General features: G+C 35.4%; 1 protein-coding gene across 2 annotated transcripts in view; it reads left to right on the top strand.

Annotated features, from left to right (window-relative positions):
- The window catches only part of Camk4 (calcium/calmodulin dependent protein kinase IV), a 235,277-nt gene that overhangs the window by 159,247 nt on the left and 56,288 nt on the right, over positions 1-19,742 (top strand). For both annotated transcript variants that reach the window (XM_021727686.3, XM_005327225.4), the window contains one exon: positions 3,447-3,519. In XM_021727686.3, the coding sequence (XP_021583361.1) occupies positions 3,447-3,519 (73 nt within the window). The remainder of the gene's footprint in view (positions 1-3,446; positions 3,520-19,742) is intronic.

Genomic DNA, 19,742 nt, shown 5'->3' on the forward strand with positions numbered 1-19,742 from the left:
GTGATCCAAGCAAAGGTCTTTCTTTTATTATTATTATATTTTTTGGTTGTAGTTGGACACAATACCTTTTTATTTTTATTTATTTATTTTTATGTGGTGCTGAGGATCAAACCCAGGGCCTTGCACATGCTAGGTGAGCGCCCTACCACTGAGCCACAACCCCACCCCCCAAGCAATGGTCTTTTGCAAAGACCGAGAATGTTACTTAGCATCCTGCCAAAGGTATTGAACAAACATACCTGCCATCATGTGACCTAAATGGACAGAAAAGGATTGTAAGAATTTATTTTCCTTTGCTCGGTCACTAGTATCTTCACTTATAGTCATAGTTCTAAGTTATAAACTTATGTTGGTGAATTGAGAAGTTCACTTCTATTGATCTTTCTAGTCACCCTCCAATGACCTATGTGTATGGAGTGTGCACTGAGATAAAGTCAGGAAGGTGTTCAATTTGGTGTCCTTGCTCCACATACCTGCTTTAGGGATGTTGTTTCTCACTACAGAATCAACCAATGCCTGCTCCAAACCCACTGCACAAACACAATTATAACCTGTATCATATCAGTGATAATGTTTTGTTGTTGTTGTTTATTACTTTACTTTATTTACATTTTGTGGTCTCACCTGGGCGAAGAGCCAAATCTTTTTATATCCAGCAAGTACCTGGCTCACATTAGACAGTCCAAAATATTGATAAATGTTGACACCCTACCTTCATGCTTGAACTCTCACTGTAATTTTCTTCTCTTTTATTTTTTTTTTCAAAACAATTTTCCTCCTGCCTGATCTCATGCTTCTCTTCCTCACCTGTCCCCAGCCTCACTTTCCACTCTTCCCATATCTGGGAAACTTCTATACACTTCAGGCCAGAACTGAGCAATCTCTAGAATTCTTCATCCACCCTAGGAGGCCTCCAGAAGATTACTGCCTCTTCTCAGCTCTTAAGCTGTTCCCTAATGTTTCTGTCACAGCATTTAGCACACCGTGTTGATTGTTGCCTACCCACTTATACCAGGAGAAACCCCAGGAGTGAAGAGACCATATCTTATTCACCACTGAGTACCCAGTGCATAATAGTCACTCCATAATATTTATTGAATAAAATAATGAACGGGCATGACTGTTGGAGTGCATCTTCTTTATAATTAGACAAATTATTTTATGAATTTAGCACATTTTGAGGGAAATTAGTGAAATTTCCAGTAACTATTTTTATATACTTATTCTTCCCTCCATTCTACCTGAAAACAAATCCCAAGAAAATTCATTCCTACATCCAGCCCATCCCTAGGCATTCACTCAAGAGCATGTTCTAGAATAAAGGTCTTCATCCGTTAATGTTGTTGTAACACAATTCCTCAGACTGGGTGACTTATAAACAACAGAAGTTTATTTCTCACAATTCTGAGGCCGGGAAGTCTAAGATCGAGGTGCCATCAAATTCAATATCTGGTGAAAGGATGCTTTCTGGTTAATAAATGATGCTTTCCTCATGTGTTCCCACATGATGTATAGAGGAAGGCAGCACTCTGAGGCCTCTTTTAGAAGTGCACTATTTCCACTCGTGAGGGCCCCACCTTCATGACCTACTCACCTCTGTTACTAGTGCTTAGTGCATTCGTGATCGGGTTCCAATATATGATGTTCGGGGGCCACAGAAACATTTAGTCTATAATAGATATTTAGCCCTAAATTATAGCCAAATAAACACACACAAATACCACATCTAAGCCAAAGCTTAAGACTTTATAATAAACCAAAATATAGAGAGAAATTTCTACTGAATGAAGCATCGCCTCTACAAATGACATTTATGTTCATTTAATAGACAATGTGGGGAAATGACTCATGGTTCTGCAAATTGGCTCTGTTAACTCCAAGATGTGCCATTTGCATAGACTAAGACATGAGCATTACCCCGGGATGTAGCAGTTGTAGTAAAGCTCTAGCCTGGGTAAGTGACTATGGGAAAAATCCACTCTCTTCTTCTGCAGGCTTGGAAATAAACAATTTTATCTTCTGGAGAGAAGGAATGTTTGAAAAGGAAGTTAACCATCAGTCAGCCTTTTCCATCATTTTTATAAAAAATTCCTCTCCTTTAACAAGACTACAGAAAGCCAAACTCCCAAGGCTGCAGGTCTAGTGCACAGAGGAGATGCTAATTGCACTTGTGCTAGTTGATGGATGTATCACAAAGTTTACATTTAGAGCAAAATGCAGAACATGATGTCATGGCAGAGTACTCCACTTACTCTGTCACAATAGTCTTTCTTTTTCTTTTCTTTCATACTTAATTTTTAAATGTTCAGAAAGTATAGTTCAAGATTTTATTTCAATTAAAGTTTTAGTGAATAGACTAACCTAATCATGAATTAGAAAATTTGCAGATTTGTAAAAAAATAAAAAAATATCATACAGACAGGATTTTCAGGCAACCACTTAATAACCATCCCCTGAATATTATAGTCCACATTCTCACTTTATTTGACCTTATGCATAACAGTGTCCAAATATAAAAAAATAAAAAGATGAGGAGGGATATTTTGTCTCTCAACCTTTAAAAAAGATGATGTCAGTGTTTCTTGCCAATGTTCTAAATAACTGGATTGGAAAATTAAATAATTGAAATTTTTGCATCATCTTTTCAAAGAATGAGAGTGAGAGGGAATATCCCTTCCCATCTTTGTACTTTTTTGGATGATGTTGGTACATTAGGTTAAATAAAGTTAGAAACTAGATTATAATAATAATATTCAGGAGATGATTATTAAGTGGTTCTTGAAAATCCTGTCTATATGATATTTTCGTTACAAGACTACAAATTTTCCAATTCATGATTAGACTAGTTAGTTTACTCACTAAAGCTTCATTTGAAACTTAAAATACTGCATATTTGATAATATTAAGGAATTATAACTTATGGGTATGATATTTTCATTATGATCATGACTTTAAAATATCTCATCTTTTAAAGATACCTCAAATATTTAGGAATAAAGTTATATGATGAGTCTGACCCTTTTTTTTTAAATAATAAAGGAGGATGCAAAATAAAATAGATATTTATTTAAGCCAACAGATAAAACAAGACTGCCTTGAATTAATCATTGTTAAAGCTATGTGACAATTACCTTGGAATGTTTCATCTTATAGTATCAACTTGGAATGTTTAAAATTCACCATATAATGTTTAAACAAGATGGACTTTTTTTTTTCCTCCTCAAATAGGATGAACAGTTTAAGCTGAGGCAAAATAAATGTTTTTCATTTTCCTAAGCAAAGTAAAATGTTTAGAGTGCCAGTTTATGGGTCTCTCTCTCCCTGGTGTTACGGTAGCTTGTAGCAATTGTTTAGATGTATCTTCTTTGACACTGATTTAATTAACTTCTCTTAACATCTATTCAACTAAATGTATGTGTCTGAGAAGCATTTCGTGTTTTTTTTAGGATTGTGGAAAAGGGATATTATAGTGAGCGAGACGCTGCAAATGCCGTCAAACAGATCCTGGAGGCAGTCGCTGTAAGTAAAAAATAACAGCAACCCCGTGCTTGGCTCTTCATCACCTCTTTGTTTTACAGAATCGTCAGTTAAGAAGCACAGACTGTAATAAGCTTCCCCATTTCTTGAGTTTGTTTCCTTCTTGTTTCATCATTTTTTAATTTGGTGTGGAAGTGGAGAAAGGTTGGATGTGATAAATATAGACCCTGGAGCATAGAGATGATTGATTTTTCATCAAGATGAGAAATGACTGAATTGGGAAGAAAAAAATTGTGGCAATTTTATTTTTTTCCAAGGAAGACATACAAATTAAAAATTTACACTGGATATGAATTTTACAAAGTTATAATAGAAACAAATAAATACACATTTACATATATGTAATTTCGAGAAGCTTGTTTGGATATCGGGAAATATTTGCCTAGATAAAACAGACTACGCTGGGTTAAAACCTTCCCATATGTTTAATGGTGTCTAACACATGCTAGGACACCTTGGTGATTCATTTACTGAGTATGAACCCAAAACAACTTTTTTTTTTTTCCTGAACAAAGAGAACAGAGCCCAAGGGAGGATGGATATCATAGTCATTTAAAAAGCCAAATATATAAAATATGGCCAGAATCAAAATATACGATATTATTCAGAGTTAGTTATCTAACTAAAATTCAAATCATCCAGTGATACAAGCACATGTCCTATTATACCCACAGCAAAAACCAAGGGAGCAAAGAAAGGAGAAAGGAAGTAAGGCAAAGAGAAACAGAGAGTAGGAGGGAGGAGGGGACCAAGGAGGGACCCTGATATCTAACTAACTTACACACCAATCATGAAAAGAAGAATCAAGTTTCACAATATTTGCATAGAGCCATAGAAATTACCAGTGTATATGTTCTAACCAAATCCATTATTGAACTATCAACACCAGGTTTAACTTACTTTATAGCTCAGTCTTTCCAAATAACACCTTCCTGTAAAAGCATTAGGTCTTTTTGCAATAGTGAGGAATAAAAAAGTTTGAAATAAGAGTAAACAACACGGGAAAGGATGCCACAAATTTTTACATTTGAAGGAACAACACAGCTCCTAATTATATGAGTATCTAATATCAAGTTCATATTCTCACTATGCCACTTCATTCCAGGTTTTTTTTTTTTTATCACCCTGGTTTCCTAGACTTGCAAACTTGTGAATAATTTCAACTCTTCCATTCCCTTCTCTTCTCCCATTTACCTTTCCAAATTCATTTGAATCTTCCTTCAAACATCCATAAACCTAATCCTACTCCTCATCATGCTATGAATGTTTCTGGCATAGAATTTTTTTTAAAAAAAACACTTCTATTTGCTTCCAATTTCTATTCTTAAATATGTAAGTCTAGAATCATCTCTTGCAATCCCTATTTTTATTTTGTCACTTCTTATTTCAATAGTGGTAGTTCATGGACCTCTTAAATACCTATTTTAAAACTACACTTTTCCCTACTATTATTCACCATAGTTTATCTATTCAAATAAACAAATGGCTATGATCCACATCACTTTGTCCAAATCTGACAGGCAGCCGTTAAGGGTACTTTCAGAGTCAAACAGAACTGAGTTCAATTTATAGATATATGTGCATGGACACATCACTAAATACCCTTGAGCCTCAAATTCCTCTTATAAAATAAGCGCAAATATTCAACCTAACAGTGTTGTGGAAAAGATTAATTGAGACAATGTAAGGAAGTCACAGAAATGTTTCAATAAAGAGGGCAAAATAGGTGAAGAATTTTCAGATTCAGAATATTCATTTAAAGATTTAACTGATACTGTAAATCTATTCAAATATTCCTATTTCCTAAGTACTAAAATAAATAAAAACAATTGTGTGATAGTGTGTTCCATGATCTGGGTGCTGATTGCACAGATAAGTGCAGTTGTGGAAAGTCAGTAGGCTTTGTTTACTGACCTCTATATATATTATACCAATACAAAGCTTTTTTTAAAAAAGTGTGCTGAAAACTTTGTATGAATATAAAGTTATAACAGGTCATCAATGCTCGAGTTCACATGCCATGTATGTGTATTTGCAATTTACTTGAATATGTTTTAAATTTTATCACATACTATTTTTCAGACAGATTATTTTTCTTCCTGGGACAAAAGTGTGTTATGCTCTGATCTACATGAGATAGTGATCAAGGAATGTGATAGGAGAGGGACAGTTGCCCCTCAGGCTGCCACCCTCCTCCCCATATGACATTCTACTGACAAGATATTTCAGGATGGGGTAATCTTCAGAATAATTGTTCTGAGAGCTTCTAGTGTGCCTGTCAGTGTACTTAACAACAGCATGCAGACAATCAGGTGGTTATTGCAAAGACACAGAATTATGTGAAGAATCCTGGCCAGGCAGCATGGAAGGTAGTCAGGACTCTCTTCTCCCATTGCTGTTTGTTTGTTTGTTTTTCTCATTATCTGCTTTCCTCTTCTCTCTTCCAACCAACTTTCTCTTCTCAGACTCACAAAGTGACATTTGGTCAACTTAACATTCCTGTGTTAGCATATTACAATAAAACTGAAATTGGATGTAAATATTATTTGATCCTAACTCCAAATTTCAAGACAAAAGCTGCATTTGGATTTACTCAACTCTATCCTAGCATCCTTCCCTCATCCAACCAATTGTAAACAGGATGGGAATTTTGTAATAAAAGTGGCCAAAGGAACCAGCCTGGGATGGGGAAGAAGGGGCTGTTCAAAGGGAAAAAGCTGGTTGTCTAGTGGTTAGGATTCGGCGCTCTCAGAGGGAAAAGGGCAATTATTTCTTGTGAGTGAGTCTGACACATTAAACATACCTTTTGCTACTATCTCTTCTAGTATTTTTTTTTTTGCTGCTACTAATTATTCATGTTCCTCTCCATTCCTGATTTTTCACTGCATTCTAAAACGGTTGGTAATAATACATATCTCTCTGTAATAACACTGCATGTAAATGGTCTCAACTCTTTAATTAGAAGTCAGGCTGGCATTGTGGATTAAAAAACAACGTCCAACCATATGTTGTTTGCAGAAGAGTCATATTACAAGCAAAGAAATCCACTAGCCAAGAGTGAAAGGATGGAAAGAATATTCCATATAAATGAAGACCAACAGTAAGCAGGTATAGCTGCTTTCATATCTAACAAAGCAAACTTTGAAGGTCTCTTGAAACAAAGAGGGTCACTTCATGGTGGTAAAGGAAACAATCTAACAAGATGATATAATGATAATAAATATTTATGCCCTAAATGTTGGTGCATGTAATTACATAAAACAAATACTACTCAATATAAAGACTCAGAAACTCCAGTATAATAATATTGAGTCATTTCAACATACTTCTTTCACCAATAGTTACATCACCCAAATACAAAATCATTGAAAACTCTTCAGAACTAAATAAATATAAATCACATGATCCTAACAGATATCTATAGAATATTTCACCCAAAGACAGCTGAATTTTCCTTCTTCTCTGCTGCCTATGGAACCTTCTCCAAAATATACCATATTTTAGGACACAAATCAACTCTCAATAAATGTAAAAAAAATCAATATAATTCCTTACATCTTATCAAAGCATAATGGAATGAAATTAGAAATTAACAGCAATAAAAAACATAGAAATTACATACATACATACATGGAGATTGAATAAAGCAAATTTGAACAAAGAAGGGACAATGAAGGTAATTAAGGGAGAAATATAAAAATTCTTAGAATCAAATGAGAGTAGAGATATGCCAGCATCTGTGGGAAACAATGAATGTAATTCTAAGAGGAAAGGTCCTAGCTATTAGTACCTGTGTTAAAAAAATCAACAAATAAACAACCCAACAATACATCTCAAAGTTATAGAAAAACAAGGAAAAATTATTTCTAAAATCAGTAGAAGGAAGGAAATAATTAAGATAAATGCTAAATTAATGAAATAGAAAATTTTAAAAAATAATACAAAGAATCAATGAAGCAAAATTTTAATTCTTTGAAAAGATAATAAGATTGATAAACTCTTAGCCAAAATAACCATTAGAGAGAGAAAACCCAAATCTAGAAAAGAGATGAAAAAGGAGATATCACCACAGACATGCCTGAAATCCTAAGATCATTAGGGACTACTTTGATAACTTCTATACCAATAAAATGAAAGACAGAAAAAAATGGATAGATTTCTGAACACATATGGCCTACAAAATTGAATCAGGAGATATAGAAAAACTAAACAGATCAATAATAAGCAATGAGATAGAAACAATAATAAAAAGCCTTATAACAGTGAAAATTCTGGGACTGCAATGATTCCCCAATGAATTCTACCAGACCTTTAAAGAAGAACTAATGCCAATGCCCCTCAAATTATTGCATGAAATAGAAAAGGGGACACTACCAAATTCATTCTAGGTGCATTTTTGAATAATAGTATGTTGTTTGCCGTAAAAACATTTGGGGGTATGATTTCATTTTGGCGGAAGCCCTAATTATTTATCATGTAAGAACTAACCTTTCTGTGAACAACTAAGTCATTCCCCACATTCCCATACTTCCATATTCTTTATAAGTCAAACTGTTTTACAGTAGATGTATGTAATTATTTTCTCATTCACTGATACAAGCATAGAACTTTTACAATGTTCTTTCAATCTCTTTCATCTTGGTGAATGTTGCTATCATGCAACAATTGTTGGCTAAAATTCTAGAATTCACTCTCCATTTGTTTACCTCACATCCCAATAATCTACAATTCACAACATAAATTTGACCATTTTTTCCTCATCTTTACTAACCCTTGGCTTTAGTCCCCATCATCTCCTGTTCATAATGCTGCAAAACCTTCTAATTGGTGAATGTACATCCATTAACTAAAGTCCATTTCCCTTGTATCATTCAGAGTTATTATTTAAATCACAAATCTGCCAAACATAATGGCACACACCTATAATCCCAGTGGGTCAGGAGGACAAGACAGAAAGATTGCAAGTTTGAAGTTAATCCCAAAAACTCCCTGCCCAAAATCATAAATTAACTGGACCATTTCCATGCTTTTACCACCAATAGCATACCATCAAAAAGAGAGCAGAGGGCTGGGGATGTGGCTCAAGTGGTAGCGCGCTCGCCTGGCATGCGTGTGGCCCGGGTTCGAACCTCAGCACCACATACAAACAAAGATGTTGTGTTTGCCCACCGAGAACTAAAATAAATAAATATTAAAAAAAAAAAAAAGAGCAGGCATGGTGGTGCACACCTGTAATCCCAGCAGCTTGGGAGGTGGAGGCAGGACCGTCGTGAGTTCAAATCCAGCCTCAGCAAAAGCGATACACTAAGCAACTCAGTGAGACCCTGTCTCTAAATAAACTACAAAATAGGGATGGGGATGTGGCTCAGTAGTCTATTGCTGCTGAGTTCAATCCCCAGCCTCCCCACCCCTGAAAATAAAAATAGAATAAAATCAGAATTTCTTAACATATCTTGGATGATCTTCCACATTCAGGTTTCTTTCTGCCATTTCAATCTCACTGCAAACAATTTTCACTTTCCTTTTCTGTGCTTGAGTCACACTAGCTTTTGTTTTTGTTTGTTTGTTTGTTTCTTGAGTTTTACGTTTTGTTTTGCTTTGCTTTTTTATGACCCTCAGAGAGCTCAAAGTTCATCCTTGTCTCAAGGTACTTGTTTCTGTGCCTGCAATCAGCTTTCATTACATCTTTTTTAACTTGCTTATTTCTTTCTGCTCTTTACTGAAGTGTCACCTCTCTAGAATGATGTTCCCTGACCACTCTAACATAGTGCCTACCACTACCTCCAAGCCACCCTCAATTCTTTTACCATGATTTATTGTCACTGACACAATTATTTGAAAGTATACGTTATTTTGTCCATGTTTGGTGCTCCGTATCTAACTCCATAAAGTAGGAATTTTGTGTAGTTCTCTCATATTTCCAGTCACTAAAAGAGTACCTGAGGACAGTAAATACCCAGTAAATATTTACTGAGCAAGTAAATTAAAATAATCAAAGCACTCCAGGATAGCTACCATCTAGCTTATCTTCCTAGATGATGGCACATAGATTGAATCTCTACTATTGCATTCCTATTCACTTTATATAAAGCAAAGTGTTATAACTTGTTCCCGACTCGTGAAATTATTTTTCTGCTCCCGTATTATCATTTCATTCTTTTCCTGTAAGTCAAAACTCACCTTCTTCAGTATGTTTGTGCTGGTTGCCTCCATTCATTTAGATCAGCTCTTGACTCTTTTGATTATCACGGTGAGCATTCTTTAATTTGGGATCCCTCAGGCAGCTGACAGAGAAAACTCTATTCCCATTCAGTAAATGAGACATGCATGTTTTCAGCATCAGATTTTCCACCTCTCAGAGTTACACCAATTAAGGAAAAAAAAAATGCGTAAGCAAAAATGCTCCAGATAGGAGTGTTCCACATAGAACAGAGGAACCTATTCCAGGTCTGCAAAGATAAATGGATTAATCCTCTGCCAATTCCTATATTTTTAAATGTTATTTTACCTATTCACAAAGCTCCTGTTTAGAAACTAGGCTATCATATTTAAGGCAAGCAGTCTTTGAAAAAAGCTTTAGAAAAATCAAATTTTCTCTAGTTATTGTAACTAAGGGTTAATTTTTTTAAATTAAAATAATATCTCTAAGAATTTCACAGGTAGAAAGCAATTTTAAACTTGTGAGAAATGGCTGACATTTATAAAACAGTTTATTGTCAACTACAAAGCTATAGATAGCTCTAAAAAATGGGACAGTTGGGAACTCAAAGTAATCAGTGATACATCTCACATTTTTCCAAATTACACAGTTATAAGGCTATATCTAGGCTGGTTGTTGAAAGCACAGAAGCAGAAAGCTTGAAGATTGAAAAGGTTTGGTAGAAGTATGTTGCAAGTATAATTATGCCCCTTCTGCAACATATCTCACAATCTACCCCTCACTCCCCACTCCATCCCAGTTCTTGCCCTGTGTATTTTACGGTATTTATCCAACATAACCTTGCTACTTCTGATTTGCGGGCTTTCAATAGTATTTGCAGAAGTTTATAAAGTGAATTTAAAAGGCGATTTCCCCTTTGGATCTGAGTTCATTCTATTAGCCTTTCAAGGACGATTCTTAAGCCTTCTTGCATATTATTTCTTGAAATGAATTCCTGTAGTCCCAAGTCAGTCCAGGTCACTCTGGACATTCTGGAAGGGTCATCTTGCCCTAACACAATGTCATAGTTTTCCAAACACTTGTAGCAATAACTGGCAATCTCCTCTGACATCTCTTGCTGTGGCTTCTACCTCCAGTCCTTGCCTTGCCACCACTAATATCTTGCTCTGCCTCTGTACCCCAGATGTCCTCATCCCTCTCACTTTCCCACCAGTGGTACAGCTTTTCTTCTCTCTGTTTTAGTTACAATTCTCTTCGGGATGTCTTGATTTTAAAGACAAGAGTTTGAAGCCTGGAGAAACTTGTACATATGGACTATAGTAATAAATGTTTTTTAAGAAATAGAAGTAAGGAGCTGGGCGTAATGGTCTACACCTGTAATCCCAGCACCTCGGGAGGCTGAGGCAAGAGGATCACAAGTTCAAGGCCAGCCTCAGCAACTTAGCAAGGCCCTAAGAAACTTGGCAAGACTCTGTCTCAAAATGAAAAATAAAAAGGTCTGGGCATATGGCTCAGTGGTTAAGCACCCCTGGGTTCAATCCCCAGGACCAATAAATAAATAAACACATACATATGTACAAACAGTACAAGGGAGTAATTGAGGAGAACTATTAAATGTTTCATCTATCACATCACATAGATTTTTGGTTAGAATAGTGTTAGCCTTGTGATATGGCGGTGAAGAGTTGCAAACAGAAGCACTGAACAGAAGCACTGAACCCTTTAAAATTATAAAAAAAATGATATGATATTTGAACATCAAAGAAAAGCAGGAAATGAATATGATATAAGGAATCAGGAAAAGATGAAATAGCAAAAGATCTTTGGGTAAAAAATGTTTTTAGTCTATAACTCTTCCCCTAAGAAACAAACAGATTTCACTTCTTAGAGAATGGATGGATATTGAGCTGGATATTGAAGAACTGAAAGGGCAAAGGGGATCTCTAAACTATTGTAGAAGTGGCAGTGGCAGGAAACAGCCCCCCTCGTTCTGGGGAAACCAAACAAAGAGGTTGAAAATATTAAAACTGACAAGACTCAAGGAGATGTTCTGTGGAGCTATGATGAGGACTCAGTCTGCGGTGCTGGTGTCAGTGAGCTCAGAAGAATTCCTGAGCCTGGAATGCAGATCTCTGAGGACGATGCCCCTCCTCTCAGCCAATGGAGCCCTGTTACTGAGGAAGGGTACTGATATTGTCCCGATGAGCCTTGGAGAAAAACACAAACTAGAATCAACAGCAGCCACAGAAGGACCTGCCCCTGCAAGGTGAAGGAGTGTTTTAGAGTCACATGGGAATAACCAGCAGAAAAACAGACTCCAAAAGCAAACAGAAAGGAGAAATTCCTTTCATCCCCCTCCAGCCTCCCACCCTTTCTCCCTCACACCCTCTTGTGACAGATCAAACAGGGAATCAGCAGGTAAGGAAAATGTGACTTGGGTTTCGAATCTCTGCATCATAAAGTGGATGATAAAGGAGTGACTTTAGTCAGGCACAATGGTGCGCATCTATCATCCCAGCAACTCCAGAGACTGAAGCAGGAGGACCTCAAGTTCAAGGTCAGCCTGAGGAACTTAGCGAGACCCTATCTCAAAAGAAAAAAAAAAAAAAAAAAGCTTGAGGATGTGGCTCAGTGTAGAGTGTACCTGGGTTCAATCCTCAGTATGGGAAAAAGAACAAAAACAAAAAACGTGAATTCAAAAGTGAGAGACAATAGCTTAATAAATTCTACAGGAAGTTATTAAAATACAAAAATAAATTGTTAAAGTTCTTATTTTTATTAAAAGAGTTTTCTAAAATGTTCATTATCTACTAAAGTACATGAGATGGTTCTATAAGTCAATGAAAATCAAAATAAGAGAAGCAACACTAACATAAATTACCATCTGTATTTAGTACTCAGTATTGTGCTTGGTAACATTCACACATTTAAGAAGCATTGTATTATTGAGCTTTATGTGATTTAACAGGTTAAAGCCATCTCCCATTCTGACTTCTTATTCCTTGTCGGGGGAGTTCTTATAGAAAGATGGAAAATGCCAGAACTCCATTTCCCAGACTGTCTTGCCTCTAGGGCACCGGCAACGACTGATGCTGCCTGGTGAATTCTGAGGGGTAGGCTGTTTATGAATTTGGGAGAAAACTTACTATGAGAACCCAGGGCGAGAGACTATTCAGCACATGATGCTGGAAACTTATTTCGCTATCTCATAATTACAAGGAGCAATATAACTCGTGTTGAAGAAGGCAGAGAAAAAAGGAGAATGACACCCCTGAAATTTTCCTCCCATTTGATATCTTGTAGAAGAAAATAATATTTCCTCAATATTTCAGTGACCTTAAGTTGTATACCCTATTACTTGAAACAATAAGATACTGAACTCCTTCTGGATAAACTTTTGAGTATATCCTAATAACGATTCTTTGGTATAATTTTCCATTCATCGGAGCATAGCGAAAAGGGCATACTCCTAGATAAAAAGATTCTTGTCCCACAAATTTCCAAAAATTCAATTTCACTGAATCTCTAGCACCTGCACATTGCTAAATCAGGATTAAGTATGATGTGAAGGGACAATAAGGTTTAAGGATATTAAAACTAAGCTTGCTTCTGACACTTGTTCCTTGTTTCTGTGACTATCATTCCTGCTTTGTCTGCTTACTGTCAATAAAAAGATTCTGAAAGTTCGGTCAAGCAATGAAAGGCTAAAACAAAAAATGTAAGATTTTTTTCATTATTTCTTTTAAATCTGTCAGTTCCTATGTTATTTGCACCTTTTTTCCTGGGGAAATTTGATTTCTTATTACTCAAATTTGAACACTAGCTTCTAGAGAATAGATTTTAACTAATGCAAGGCTCAGAGCATTGAATCATTACAATGAAAATTTTACTAGTAAAACATAAACATTGTTATATATTTTTACTAAGAATTTGAGAGATCATAGTTAGCAGAAAATAAATAACAAAATTTCTATTCATACTCTAGTATTTTAGTTTATAAACATAGTAGATTAGTGCTCAATAAAAGCATAGATATTTTGTCAGACAGAAAATTTACATCAGAAATATGATCTACATTCTGAATTATAGGTCAATATTGGGAAATTAGAGAGCTAAGAAAAATTCAGGGGTTGGAAAGAAGAGTATCTTTCTCCTTAAATGTTTCTGAACATAATTGTTAGCAATTATAATAATGATATCAGAAGTTCATCCAGTTCTGTCTATGTGGCCTCTTTTGTTTCCCAAAAGAGTCACAATGAATTCTAGACCACATATCTAGGAATTTTCCAATTATTGTGCACAAAATATTATGTTGCTGGTTACATTCTAAATACCTTTTGTTGTTTCAGGGCTTTGTAAATGTCGGATGTTGTCAACAGGTCTGTTCAACCATTCCTCATCCTCTGGGCTGTGCTAGACTCTGTTCTGGGCCCTAGGACACAAAAATCAAGAAGCTCACCAATACAGTGGGCAGGCAGACACACAGACACAAGGCTCTAAGAGGGTATCAGTGCACCAAGTGACCCAAAAGTACCAGAAAGGAAAAAGCTATTCTGTATGTCCAGAGAGAAACTAATTCAGAAAAATCTTGCCAGAGGAAGTTGTAACTGAATTGAGGTTTTAAAGAAAAATTGTCGCACAGCCAGTATGAAAATTCTGGAATAGTCCTTTTCTATCACAAGTATTTATGGAATCTAATGGAGTAAAAGTGGTATTACTAGAAAATAAAGCACATATGGGGAGGCCTGGGGCTTGAGGAAGAGGAAGAAGGAGGCTTGTCCTGAGGGACTTAGGTGACTTGCTAGAGAGATCATGTGATTCTGTCAAGGAGGAGATCTGGAGGAAACTTTTGTTGGCAGAACATCACCCTGGGAGCTGCCTAGGATCAAAAATTAGTGAGGCAAAGTAAGAGGGTATTAAAAAAATCTAGTCAAGAATTTCTATGTGCTTCTGAGAAGAAAGTATATTTGCTCGTTGAAGGATGGAATATTCTATATATGTCAGTTAAGTCTAAGTTATTGACTGATTATTTAGTTCCATAGTTTCTTTGTACTATCCAGTGGTGAAAGAGATGTGTTAAAGTCACCCAGAAATATTGAGTTGTGGTCTATTTGACTCTTGAACTTGAGAAGAGTTTGTTTGATGAACGTAGACACTCCATAGTTTGGGGCATATATATTTCTTATTGTTATGTCTTGTTGATGAATGTTTCCCATAACTAGTATGAAATATCCTTCTTTATCCCTTTTAATTAACTTTGGTTTGAAGTCTACTTTATTTCATATGAGGATGGAAACCCTGCTTGCTTCTGCATTCCATGGGAGTGATATGATATTTCTCAACCTTTCACCTTTAGTCTATGGATGTCTTTTCCTATGAGATTAATCTCTTGGTGGCAGCATATTGATGGGTCTTTTTTAAAATCCAATCTGCAAGTCTATGTCTTGACTGGAGAGTTTAGGCCATTAACATTCATGGTTATTATTAAGACATGATTTGTACTCCCAGCCATTTTTGTTTATTTTTGGTTATTAACTTGACTTGGTTTCTCCTCTCATTAGTTTTTCATTTAGTGTAATACCTCTCTTTGCTGATTTTCATTGTTGTTTTTAAATTCCTCTTCATGGAATATTTTGCTGAGGATGTTCTCTAGTGCAGGCTTTCTAGTTGTAAATTATTTTAACTTTTGTTTATCATGGAAGGTTTTTATTTCACCATCAAATCTAAAGCTTAATTTTGCTGGATATAAGATTCTTGGTTGGCATCCATTTTCTTTCAGGGGCTGGATCTCCTGGCTTTGAGGGTTCTGGGTTGAAAAATCTGCTGAGATATGAATTGGTATCTCCCTATATGTGATCTGATTCCTCTCTCTTGTGGCCTTTAAGATTCTATCATTATTCTGTATTATTCTGTATGCTAGGCATTTTCATTATAATGTGCCTTGGTGTAGATCTGTTGTAATTTTGTACATTTAGTGTCCTGGAAGCCTCTTGTATTTGATTTTCCGATATTCTTCATGTTTGGAAATTTTTCTGGTATTATCTCATTGAAGAGATTGTGCCTTCCTTTGGTTTGAAACTCTGTGCCTTCTTCTATAACTGACATATATAGAATATTTCATCCTTTAACAAGCAAATACACATTCTTCTCAACAGCACATGGATCCTTCTCTAAAAATAGATCAAAGCAACTCCCAGCAAATATAAAAAAAAAAGGAGAGATACTACCCTACTTTCTATCAGAACATAATGGAATGAAATTAAAAATCAATGATAAAATATAAAATGAAAGCTACTCCAACACCTGGAGACTAAATAATCCGCTACTGAATGAACAATGGGTTGCAAAAGACATCAAGGGGGAGATTAAAAAATTCTTAGAGGTGAATGAGAATACAGATACAATATATCCAAATCTCTGAGACACTATGAAGGCAAAGTAAGAGCAAAGTTCATTGCATGGAGTTTATTCCTAAAAAGAAGAAAAAGTTAACAAATGAATGACTTAATATTCATCTCAAAGCCCTAGTAAACCAAGAAGAAATCAACACCAAAAGCAGTATAAGACAGAGCTGAAATCAATGAAGTTGAAACAATTGAAAAAGTTGACAAAACAAAAAGTTGGTTCTTTGAAAAAATAAATAAAATTGACAGACTCTTAGCCATGCTAATGAAGAGAAAGTGAGAGAAAACTCAAATTACTAACATATGAAATGAAAAAGGAAATATCACAACGACACTACAAAAATACAAAAGATACTTAGAAATTATCTTGAAAACTTATATTACAATAAATAAAAAATATCAAAGGCATCAACAAATTTCTAGAGGCATATGATTTGCCCATATTGAATCAGGATGATATACACAATTTAAAAAGATCAATTACAAGTGATGAGATGGAAGATGCCATCAGAAGCCTACCAACCAAGAAAAGCCCAGGACTGAATGGATACACAGCTCAGTTCTACAAGACCTTTAAAGAAGAACTAATACCAATACTCTTCAATTTATTTCAGGAAATAGAAAAAGAGAGAGCACTTCCAAACTCATTCTATGAGGCCAATATCACCCTGATTCCAAAACCAGGAAAAGACACATGAAAGAAAGAAAATTTCATACCAATGTCTCTAACAAACATAGATACAAAAATTCTCAATAAAATTCTGGCAAATCGAATACAAAGACATATAAAAAAGATTGTGCACCATGATCAAGTGGGATTCATCCCAAGGATGCAAGGTTGGTTCAACATATGGAAATCAATTAAGGTAATTCATCACATTAATAGACTTAAAGATAAGAACTATATGATCATCTCAATAGATGCAGGAAAAAGCATTTGACAAAATATATCACCCTTTATGTTCAAAACACTAGAAAAACTAGGGATAACAGGAACATATCTCAACATTGTAAAAGCTATCTATGCTAAGTCCCAGGCCAATATCATTCTAAATGGAGAAAAATTGAAAACATTCCCTCTAAAAACTGGAACAAGACAGGGATGCCCTCTTTTACCACTTCTATTTAACAATGTTCTTGAAACACTGGCCAGAGCAATTAGACAGATGAAAGAAATCAAACGGATACACATAGGAAAAGAAGAACTCAAATTAGCACTATTTGTCAAAAATATGATTTTATACCTAGAAGACCCAAAAAATTCCACCAGAAAACTTCTAGAACTAGTAAATGAATTCAGCAAAGGATACAAAATCAACACCCATAAATCAAAGGCATTTCTGTATATCAGTAACAAATCCTTTGAAAAGGAAATGAGGAAAACTACCCCATTAACTATAGCCTCAAAAAAATAAAATACTTGAGAATCAACTTAACAAAAGAGGTGAAAGACAAAACTATAACAAAAACTACAAAACACTAAAGAAAGAAATTAAAGTAGACCTTAGAAGATGGAAAGATCTACCTTGTTCTTAGATAGGCAGAATTAATACTGTCAAAATGACCATACTACCAAAAGCACTATACAGATTTAATATAATTCCAATCAAAATCCTAATGACATTCCTCATAGAAATAGAAAAAGCAGCCATGAAATTCATCTGGAAAAATAAAGAGACCCAGAATAGCTGAAGCAATCCTTATCAAGAAGAGTGAAATTGTTGGCATCACTATACCAGACCTTAAAGCAATAGTAACAAAAGCAGCATGATATTGGCACCAAAATAGACTTGTAGACCAATGGTACAGAATAGAGGACACAGAGACTAACCCACAAAACTACAGTTATTTTTATATTTAGACAAAGGCACCAAAATGCACGTTGGAGAAAAGATAGTTTCTTCAACAAATGGTGCTAGGAAAACTGGAAATCCATATGCAACAAAATGAAATTAAACCCCTATCTCTCATCATGCACAAAACTTAGGAATTAAAGACCTAGGAATTAAACAAGAGACACAGCGTCTATTAGAAGAAAAAGTAGGCCCAAATCCCCATCATGTCAGATTAGACCTCAGCTTCCTTAATAAGACTCCTATAGTGCAAGTATTAATATCAAGAGTCAATAAATGGGATGGATTCAGACTAAAAAGCTTCTTCTCAGCAAAAGAAATGATCATCGAGGTGAAAAGAGAACCTACAACTTGGGGGAAAAAATTACCACAGTCACGTCAGATAGAGCACTACTCTCTAGGATATATAAAGAATTAAAAAATATTAACACCAAAAAAACAAATAACCCAATCAATAAATGGGCCAAGGAACTGAACAGACACTTCTCAGAAAAAGATAGACAATCAATCAACAAACATATGAGAGAATATTCAACATCTCTAGCAACTAGAGAAATGCAAATCAAAACTACTCTAAGATTTCATCTCATTCCAGTCAGAACGGCAGCTATCAAGAATACAAACAACAATAAGTTTTGGTGAGGATGTGAGTAAAAAGGCACACTCATACATTGCTGATGGGACTGCAAATTGGTACAGGTGATATGGAAAGCAGTGGAGAATCCTTGGAAGACTGGAAACAGAACCTCCATTTGACCCAGTTATCCCACTCCTTAGTCTATACCCAAAGGACTTAAAAACAGCATACTACAGGGATGTAGCCACATCAGTGTTTATAGCAATACACTTCACAATAGCTAAACTGTGAAACCAACTTAGATGCCCTTCAGTAGATGAATGGATAAAGAAAAAATGTGGCTTAAACACATGAAATTTTACTCAGCAATAAAAGAGAATAAAATCATCGCATTTGCAGGTAAATGGATGGAGTTGGAGAATATAATGTTAAATGAAGTTAACCAATCCCCCCCAAAAAACAAGTACTGAATGTTTTCTCTGATTTAAGGATGCTGATTCATAATGTGGTGGTGGTGGAGCATGAGAAGATTAGATGAACTCTAGATAAGGCCAAAGGGAAAAGGGGAGGAAGGGGAATGGAGGGGGCATGGGAGTAGGAAAGACAGTGGAATGAGATGGACATCATCACCCTAAGTGTATGTATGAAGACACTAATGGTGTGACTCTACTTTGTGTATTACCAGAAATATGAGAAAATGTGTGCTTTGTGTGTAATATGAATTGTAATGCATTCTGCTGTCATATATAACAAATTAAAATTCAAAAAAAGAATCTCACTTACCTTTATTGGAACAGAAGCTGTGAGATTGAGATGAGTATCTTTACTTTTACAAAAACCCATTAACATGTCATCAACGTGCAGTTACTGAATGGATATGACCTGATTCTTGATTGATGTCCTTGGATTATGGTCTTCAGAAGTTCTTTCTTATCTATCCTGCCAGGTTTTAGTTGATTAGGGAATGAAAGTCATGGAATTATCAACTTTGGAGAAAGACAGTTGGGTAACCCAAGTGAGGATAAGACATACGGTATAGTTAATGGCAGCATGAAAGAAGAGGAGATAACATAAGCACTCACAGTGTCATTGAGGTCAGGAAAGGCATGCATTGTTTCTATGTCCATTGATCTATATGATTATTAGCAATAAAATAAGGGGGAAAGGTAGAAAATCAAGCTATAAGAAAATAATATTTTAAAGGTACACAT

This window comes from Ictidomys tridecemlineatus, chromosome 1 (assembly GCF_052094955.1).
Source record: "Ictidomys tridecemlineatus isolate mIctTri1 chromosome 1, mIctTri1.hap1, whole genome shotgun sequence".
In the NCBI taxonomy this organism is placed as follows: domain Eukaryota; kingdom Metazoa; phylum Chordata; class Mammalia; order Rodentia; family Sciuridae; genus Ictidomys; species Ictidomys tridecemlineatus.